This window comes from Cetorhinus maximus, unplaced genomic scaffold (genome assembly GCF_964194155.1).
Source record: "Cetorhinus maximus unplaced genomic scaffold, sCetMax3.hap1.1 HAP1_SCAFFOLD_1418, whole genome shotgun sequence".
In the NCBI taxonomy this organism is placed as follows: domain Eukaryota; kingdom Metazoa; phylum Chordata; class Chondrichthyes; order Lamniformes; family Cetorhinidae; genus Cetorhinus; species Cetorhinus maximus.
Window position 1 is genome coordinate 25013 of NW_027597359.1, and position 9727 is coordinate 34739.

The 9727-nt window shown below is 45.7% G+C and overlaps 1 protein-coding gene across 1 annotated transcript in view; it reads right to left on the bottom strand.

Moving 5' to 3' along the window:
- LOC144676198 (sialic acid-binding Ig-like lectin 13) overlaps window positions 1-9405 on the bottom strand; it is a 12800-nt gene extending 3395 nt beyond the window's left edge. Inside the window, exons 1-5 of the mRNA XM_078536685.1 lie at window positions 9132-9405; window positions 8408-8764; window positions 6215-6538; window positions 2607-2894; window positions 1217-1316 (exon numbers count right to left, since the gene is read on the bottom strand). Of these exons, the coding sequence (XP_078392811.1) occupies window positions 1217-1316; window positions 2607-2894; window positions 6215-6538; window positions 8408-8764; window positions 9132-9177 (1115 nt within the window). The 5' untranslated portion in view covers window positions 9178-9405. The remainder of the gene's footprint in view (window positions 1-1216; window positions 1317-2606; window positions 2895-6214; window positions 6539-8407; window positions 8765-9131) is intronic.
- Between the last annotated feature and the right edge of the window lie 322 nt (window positions 9406-9727).

The window sequence follows — 9727 nt, forward strand, 5'->3', positions numbered from 1 at the left end:
TGTGTGAGAGTGTGTTTGTGTATGTTTGTTTTGAGTGTGTTTTTGTTTGTGTGTGTTTTTTTTTATTCATTCACGGGATGTGGGCTTCGCTGGCAGGGTCACCATTTATTGCCCATCCTAGTTGCCCTTGAGAAGGTGGTGGGTGAGCTGCCTTCTTGAACCGCTGCAGTCCATGTGGTGTAGGTACACTCACAGCGCTGTTAGGGAGAGAGTTCCAGGATTTTGATCCAGCGACAGTGAAGGAACGGCCGATATATTTCCAAGTCAGGCTGGTGAGTGACTTGGAGGGGAACTTCCAGGTGGTGGTGTTCCCCATGTGTCTGCTGCCCTTGTCCTTCTAGATGGTAGTGTTTGTGGGTTTGGAAGGTGCTGTCTAAGGAGCCTCAGTGAATCCCTGCAGTGCATCTTGTAGATGGTACACACACTGCTGTAAATGTGCATTGGTGGTGGAGAGAGTGAACCTTTGTGGATGGTGTGCCAATCAAGTGGGCTGCTTTGTCCTGGATGGTGTCGAGCTTCTTCAGTGTTGTTGGAGCTGCACTCATCTAGACAAGTGGAGAGTATTCCATCACACTCCTGACTTGTGCCTTGTGGACGGTGGACAGGCTTTGTGGAGTCAGGAGGTGAGTTACTTGTCACACGATTCCCAGCCTCTAACTGCTGTTGTAGCCATAGTATTTATATGGCTAGTCCAGTTCAGTTTCTGGCTAATGGTAACCCCCAGGAAGTTGATAGTGGGGGATTCAGCGATGATAATGACATTGAACATCAAAGGGCGATGGTTGGATTCTCTCTTGTTGGAGACGGTCATTGCCTGGCACTTGTGTGGCGCAAATGTTACTTACCATTTGTCAGCCCAAGCCTGGATATTGTTCAGGTCTTGCTGCATTTGGACATGGACTGTTTCAGTATCTGAGGAGTCGCGAATGGTGCTGAACATTGTGCAGTCAGCAGTGAACATCCCCACTTGTTTGTTTGAGTGTGTGTGTTTGTGTGAGTGAGTGAGTGTGTGGTCTTCTGATAGTCCCCTAATTTTCCCTAGAAGCATTTGAACTCACATAACTCTTCATTTCATGACTCTTTGCTGTGATTCAGGGTCAGTGCTGACAGTGCCAAATTATTTCAAGCAATAAAGTTCCACGGTTGAAATCCTAATTACAAAACCTTTTGATAAATGCCTGAGAAAGTCACTAGTTTGAATGATTATGTATCATACCTGTGTGAATTCATGCCTGTTGTCATGATGACAAGGATGGCAAAGAGGATGAAAACTGTGCTGACTACTCTGATTGGTAAGATAATTCTCCAAAATGATCCTAAAATGTTCAAAAACAAAAGAAAACTCTTTTGTTCATTATTGCTGTAAGACTAAAATGAGATGTGAGGAGATCAGGTTACCCAATCTGTTCAGGAAAAAATACATTCACAATGATGATCGACAATTGTTAAAGATTGCTAAATCCCTGTATTCACGACAATCAGTGCGACAATGAACCAACTGAGGTGGTCAGCAAATAAATTTATTCTGAGGAAAGCCAAATAGCCACCAGTCATGAACCAGACCCATAGCCAACTCAAAGTTACAATGGATTCAGTCCAAAATTACAGGCAATTTTGATCTTCCGCACTCAATGGGAATGGTGCTAACACAGTTGACTTGGTGACTGGCCAGTGATGGAGCAGTGGACAATACTTCAAGGTCATCAGAACATACGAATTAGGAGCAGGAGTAGGCCATTCGGCCCCTCAAGCCTGCAGCACCATCAATGCTGATCTGATTGTGGCCTCAACTCCATCTGACTTCCTACCCTTAATATGCTTTGGCTCCCCTACAAATTAAGAATCTATCTACCTCCACCTTAAAAATATTCAATGACTCAGCCTCCACCAGTCTCTGGGGAAGAGAATTCCACAGACTCATGACCCTCGGAGAAAAAAAACAATTCCCCTCATCTCCAGCTCAAATGGGAGGTGCCTTATTTTTAACTGTGTCCCCGAGTTCTAGTCTCTCCCATGAGGGGGAATCAGCCTCTCAGCATCCACCTTGTCAAGTCCTCTCAGGATCTTATGTTTCAATAAGATCACCTCTCATTCTTTTAAACTCCAATGGATCCAGGCCCAGCTTGTCCAAGCTTGCCTCATAATGCAACCTCCTAATCCCAGAAATCAGTTGGGTGAACCTTCTGAACTATTTCTAAAGTAATTATATCCTTTCTGAAGTAAGTAGACCAAAAATGTACACCATACTCCAGATGTGGTCTTACCAATGCCCAGCACAACCGCAGCAAAACATCCCTACTTATATATTTCATTCCCCTTGTAATAAATGATAACACTCCACTTGCCTTGCTAATCACCTGCATACTAAGTAACAGACAAAGGGCAGGATATTTAAGTTCAAACATACATGATGCCCATCTCAAATTCAGTGAGTTGGTAACCAGTCAGAAACTGAACACATTCACTCCTGAAATGAGCAATGGATCTGGAATAATGTTACAGATTATTGTTGGCATCTCCACCTCTGTGGAGCAGCTATTTGCCAATACCAAGGCAGGGGGCAAACTGAGGACAGTAATTAAAGGGCAGGATATTTAAGGATGTACCTGGTAAGTGGAGCCAGAATTCTCTCACACTGACACCGTGTTCGTTCTCTGTAATGCACCAGATCAGCTTCCCAGACCCAGTTGGGTGAACCAGTATGAGGGAACTATTCACCAAGCCACCATCCAATGTCCAGGAGTGGACTCCAACCTCTGAACTGTTCCCAGTGATGTTTCTCCCGCTGAGGTGCCATGTGGTGTTTGCTGGGGGCTTGGCTCTCACACTGCAGGTACAAACAACCCCATTCTTGAAACAGGTGCAGGTCGGACCTGATACTATTGTGGGCTTATCTGAAAAAAAAACAGAGGGTTTCACTTACGATCCCTTGACTCATGTAGTTATCGTGCGTAAATCAAACCCAAGCGTGTGCTATTTGGCCAACTGGAGGAGCTAATGTCACTAACAACGATTTATATGTTGACATTGAAATAATTACACATCCCAAATCGCTCCAGAGACGTGTTAGCAAACAGAATTTGAGACCAGCCACATAAGTAGATGTATTATGGAAAGCCACAAATGCTCGGTAGGGGGCCTGATTTTAAGCAGCGTTTCAAAGGAGGAGAGTAGCTCGAGAGAATGTTTGAGGATGGGGATTTTAAACATTTTGGTCCAGTCGGCTGAAGGCATGGTCGCAAATGATTCAGTCTTTGAAATCTGGGATGGGCAAGAGGCCGAGAGGTTGTGGGGGGCAGAGATTTCGGAGGTTTCTGGGGCCGCGGGAGGGTTACAGGGATAAGGAGGAGAGGTAACATGGAGAGATTTGAAATCAAGACATCTTTTTAAATATAAGATCGGGCCATCGCTGGATCGGGAGCCGCATGTGTTCAATGTGAATCAGTCATATTACATTCGGTTGATCGTTCATCAGTGACCACTTTCCCAATTTCTAGTAAAGCACTAACCCCAGTTTACATCGAGCCAATGAGCAGCCAGTTAAAATCTCCTAGAGGTTATGGACTATCCCTGAGATACAAATTCTGAACAATCTCTCAGGGAATCTGTCAGATCTGATGAACACCTCACTGACATCCAATCAGTTTGTTCCCTCCGTTTCACGTTGTAAAATGGATCATTTCTCATTGGGAAATACTTGTCAGGTCTCAGCCAGCAGAACAGCAACTCGAAGAGCCTCGTGTACTGAATGGAGGGATTGTCTGTGTCCAATCCAGATCCCTCCACAATCAGCACCAGGATCACTGGCCACCTTCGCCCTACAGAATAAATTGCTGCTTCTTCACTTGCCACCCATCCCATCCCATCCCATCCCACCATTTGGTTGACCCCCAAGCTGAAATCCATCCCCCGGGGCTCGGCATTCTCTGCTTGGTTTATTCCCTCGATTGGGCCAATCCTTCTCCAGTTTTACTGACCTTTCTGGGGAGAGAGCTGACATTGGCCCCTGACCTAATTGTGTGTTCACACTGGAGAACATAACCCCGATTTCAGTTTCTGTCACTGGGGTTGTTGGAGTCCCCCCACCGTGTGTATCTGTTTAGTTTACATTGCACAGAAATGTGTGTGCAACTCTCGGCGGTGCCCAGACTATTTCCAGCCACGCACCAATATTCATTCCCCCTCATCTTCGGGCTGAACGTGATGAATGAACAACTTCAGTTCCCCGGTCGAAGAACTGCTGATCGCTGCCCCCTGTCGGGTCAATGTTAAATTGACCTGTGAGGTCCCCCGTAGCCGCGCAGCACTGGAACAATGAACTTCCTTCCACTGTTCCTTTAGAAGAATTGGTGACTGGGTTCCCCAACGCCCCTGAAACACACGAGGTCGTTGGTGCAATGAGAAAATGAAGAGTTTAAAACAAAACACAACTCGGGTAACAAGAAAAGGAGAATATTTTCTAGATAGGCAGCTTATTTTGTTAACTGGTCTGAAAAAATAAATAGTTCGTGGTTTCTGGTGTCCAATCGCTTGAGCATATTGTAAACTTTAACATATGTTCACTCGGCATATTTCTCTTCTTGGGGTCAAACAGTTGTTTATCTGCCCGGCCAAACTTCTACTCAATTCATCCACCAATCAAGACCTCATCCTTCCCAGATCAAGAGTGTGACATTTCCCATCATTTGCAGATTGGTGTTGAGCTCAGTTGCGGTTTCAAGGCCAACATCCCAGCTAGCTCCACACAGACACTATGTTCAAATTACTCTCTGATTTACACCATCTCATGGGTGAGTAGCCTGTGGGATAATATTGGGTAGAAAACAGACCCATGGGGCCACCAACGCCATTTCATGGGCCAGCGTCAATGTTAAATAATAGAATTGACAAGAAATAGCTGGTGTATTGTCTATGGGCAGAAGGGAGACTCAGCCCTTAGAGTCTCTCCCGCGAGTGAAACAGATCAAGGCTGATCAGTATTTTAACCAGATCTGTCATAGAGTCATTGAGCTCTACAGCATAGAAAAGGCCATTCGGCCCATCGAGTCTGCGCAGGTCAAACAAGTACCTAACTATTGTAATCCCATTTTCCAGCACTAGGCCTATAGCCTTGTATGCCATGTCATTGCAAATGCACATCCAAATACTTCTTAAATGTTATGAGGGTTTCTGCCTCTACCACCCTTTCGGGCAAAGAGTTCCAGATTCCCATCACCCCCGGGTGAAAAAATTCTTATTCACATCACCTCTAAACCTCCTGCCCCTTACCTTAAATCTATGCCCCCTGGTTATTGATCCCTCCACCAAGGGGAAAAGTTCCTTCCTGTCCACCCTATCTATGCCCCTCATAATTTTATACACCTCAATCATGTCCCCCCTCAATCTCCTCTGCTCCAGGGAAAATAACCCCAATCTATCCAATCTCTCCTCATAACTAAAACTCTCCAGCCCAGGCAACATCCTGGTAAATCTCCTCTGCACCCTCTCTAGTGCAATCACATCCTTCCTATAATGCAGATTCCAGAACTGCACGCAATACTGTAGCTGTGGCCTGACCAGCATCTTATACAGTTCCAGCATAACCTCCCTGCTCTTATCTTCTATGTCTCGGCTAATAAAGGCAAGTATCCCATATGCCTTCTTAACCACCCTATCTACCTGTCCCGCTACATGCACACCAAAGTCCCTCTGATTCTCAGTACTTCCCAGGGTCCTACCATTCACCGTGTATTCCCATGCCTTGTTTGTCCTGCCCAGGTGCATCACCTCACATTTATCTGGGTTAAACTCTGTTTGCCACTGATCAGCCCATCTGACCAGCCCGTCTATATCCTCCTATGATCTAAGGCTATGCTCCTCACTACTTACCACCCCACCAAATTTCGTGTCATCCAGGAACTTACTGATCAACCCTCCTACATTCAGCTCTAAATCGTTTGTATATACCACAGACAGCATGGGACCCAACACCGATCCCTGTGGAACTCGACTGGACACACATCCAGTCACAAAAACACCCCTCGACCATCACACCCTCTGCTTCCTGCCACTCAGCCAATTCTGGATACAACCGGGTCCTCATAATCCTTCAATCCCTTATTTAAAAATGAAATCTCTCAAACTCAAGTGTTTAAATTTCCAGGCGAACCCACAGGCTGATTCTGAGTCTATTTGGCGACAGGGCGTTTAAATAAAGCCGAGAGCAGATACCTACCCTGAACCTCCTTCAGTCGAACAGCTTCCTGAGCAATTTTCCAGCCATCAGCGCCAATGAATTCACAGGTCAGCGTTTTCTCCTGGTGATCCAGTGATGGGGTGAGGGTGAAAGTTGATGAAACCGTCCAGGAACCCGCGAAATTCCTCCTGATTTTTTGCGCAGTTTCAGCGTCTGACAGAATCGGAGGCGAACCAGCGTCTTGAGCCCAATTCAGCTTCAAATTGGACGCTAAACAACTCAACTTGAAGAACCTGAGCGAGCAGGTCAGATTGGCTGGTTTTCCGACGATCAGTTGCCCAGGTGCTGAGATCCGCAATTTCTCTGTCGGGGGGCAAAGGGGATTTGCGTTGGCCAAGATTCCAGTTTACAAATTAATCAGGGAAGAACAAAGTGTGAGAAGAAAATCACAATCATGAGTGAATTCCCTTATTATTCTCTCTGTTCTCTCCTCCAGACTAAACTCCCCACGTTTCCCAGAGTAACCGAATCAATCAGAACCAACATGTCTGTGTTGGTCTGTTAAACATCTGCCCCTTTTTTTACTGTTGAATTATTTACACTATCGGCCAATGAATTCTTTGCTTTAGTAGCCAGAATTGGGTAATGATGCTCTTTTCCTGACCGGCAAAGTTTGACAATTAACCGGCCAAAAATGTGGAAGGCGGGTAGGTCAATTCCTCCTTTGGATATAGTTTGTTTTATACCAGACTGCATCCCCTACCTGCGAGCTGTTTTCTCCCTCACTCAGCTTCCTATTCTTGCTCTGGAAGGGCCATGTTAAACTTGAATTGTACCTTCTGAGGGAGGTTTTGATAATTTCAATTTATTCTTCACGTTGCGTTAGATAATGACATTTTCCAGGTCTCTCTCCCAGACATTAACAATGAATGGGATCTCTTGGGGAACGAGTCTTTAAAACAAAGTTATGCCATTGAGTGTTGATATTTTAAATGAATGTTTCACTTTGCACTGGATGGTAACGCTTTCTACATCTGTATCGCAGACATTAACAGTCAATTAGATCGCGAAGGTAACGAGTCTGAAGGACAGGTTGTTGCAACTGTACAAGGCATTGGTGAGACCGCACCTGGAGTACTGTGCACAGTTTTGGTCCCCTTACTAGAGGAAGGATGTAGTTGCATTGGAGGTGGTTCAGAGGATGTTCACCAGATTGATTCCAGAGCTGTGGGGCTTGTCTTATGAGGAGAGGTTGAGCAGTTTAGGCCAATACACACTAGAGTTTAGAAGGATGAGAGGAGATCTAATTGAGGTATATAAGATGCTAAAGGGGATTGACAAAGTAGACGTGGAGCGGATGTTTCCCCTTGTGGGGCATTCTAGAACGAGAGGTCATAGTTTTAGGCTAAGGGGTGGTAGATTTCAATCAGAGATGAGGAGGAATTACTTTTCTCAAAGGGTCGTGAATCTGTGGAATTCACTACCTCAGAGTCCAGTGGATGCCGGGACGCTGAATAAATTTAAGGAGGAGACAGGCAGATTTTTAATTAGTAACGGGTTGGAAGGTTATGGGGAGAGGGCGGGAAATTGGAGTTGAGGCCGAAATGAGATCAGCCATGATCGTATTGAATGGCGGGGCAGGCTCGAGGGGCTGAATGGCCTACTCCTGCTCCTAGCTCTTATGTCCTTATGTTCGGGCTCAGATTGTAGGACTGTCGTCTCTGACTCAAGGGTGGGTGCAAATCCCACTCCAGAGATACTGAGCAGATAAAGGCAGTGACACATCATCAGTGATGAAGCGATTTGGAAAGTCTGGAGATCAAGAAAGGCAAATAAATGCAGGGAATTCTTTCAGCTTTATTAAACGGAGGCTCGAAGGGGTATTAGGGTTCGAAATTCCCCCGATGCACTGAACTTGTCCACCTACCCTGTCCATTAGGAGTGTCAATCTTCGCAGAATGTTCAGCCTCCCAGTCAGGATTGATCGGACCTGCTCAAAGACCATTTCTAGATTGACACTTGGTAAGGGAGCAGCTCAGGGAGTTGCTGCCAGTTTACAATGTCAGTCACTTATCTGTGTTCAGGTCCATGCTTAACACACGCCTGGATAATGACCCACTGCGTCAGCCCTGTCGCTGCAGCCAATGACTCGGTAACAGTAACAGTAACAGTGTCACCTTGGTCACTGAGGAGGTAGAGCAATGACTAGTCAGAAATGAATGAAAAGCCTACCTCGAATACAGAGAGAGACAACAATTTGGCTCGAGTATTCTACTGAAGAAACCCTCTCAGTGGTGATCCTCACCCTGATGTGATACTCCCCTTCATCCCTGCTGCTGATGTTCTTTATTAATAAGGAGCATTGTCTCTCGAACAAGTTGCCCTTTAATCCAGTTCTCCCTCCGTATTCAGCGCCTGCACCGCCTGGATGTGCGGAATCGTAGACAACAGACGCCCCCTTTAACCACCGAATCTGCGGGTTGCTGCTTTTGGAGGGATGATCAAATGGACACGGGATCTCTGCACATGAACCTCTCACTGCCCACACGCTCCAGGGAATCTTCAGAGACCACCGGGAACTCTGGATAACTGGCCAGAGAAATATAGATGACACAGCCAGCGGGATCTCCAATAATAAACCACTTACACTATCCCCTAAAATTCCAGCTAAATCCTGTTAATTTAGTCTGTAAACATCCACATCGATAACCATAAAAACTCAGCAAATCCCCCAATGAAATTCTTCAAACCCCGCTAAATATTTCATCAACCACCTTAAAATCCACATTCAGAATTCAGTAAAATCCCTTAAAATACAGAATGAAGGTTCCAGTATGATCTGCATTGCAGCCTCTTCATAAACTTACAAATCTCGAATTAGCAAACTATCTCTATAGACAACCAATATCTTTTTCCCCACAAGCCTCCATCGATTCTTATTAAAAGAATATTGCACCTTGGCTAAACAGCAGCAATGGGGAAATAGTCTGCAACACCTCCATCTCTGCAGATCGGTCACCATCTAGAAAGGAAAGATCATTATCTCGGTCGGTTATGAAGCCTCAACCTGCTTCTGGGTTCCGCTGGCTGGTAATCGATTGTTTATCGATGATAATCGAACCAGAGGGTGGCGAGATCCAGCTGCGTGGCGCCCGACGGTCACTGGGAATCATTTTAACCTCCAGTAGTTTGTGAAACTCTTTCACTCTCCCTGAGCACCCCAGCTCGTCCTCTCCAGCAGCTACAGTCCGAAACTGGGCAGTAATGTGTGTCCCACAGTGAGTGTACCTGATGGTGCCAAACTAGTGACAAAGACTCTCCAACGGAAAAAATCCACTCCCCTTCAATGTCATCAGCTATAGTTACAGGGCGGGATCACTCGTTTCAGACTCGAGTGCCAAAAATAGACGTCCAGGCAAACTTCAGCCTGCTATCTCTCACATCTATCTCTATTTGCCTGTCAATGCGCTGTTGAATCTGACGTAATGGTCACTCCAGTGACCGCTATCTGCAGACATATGGTTTTCACACCTTCAATCGTCCAAGTTGAAA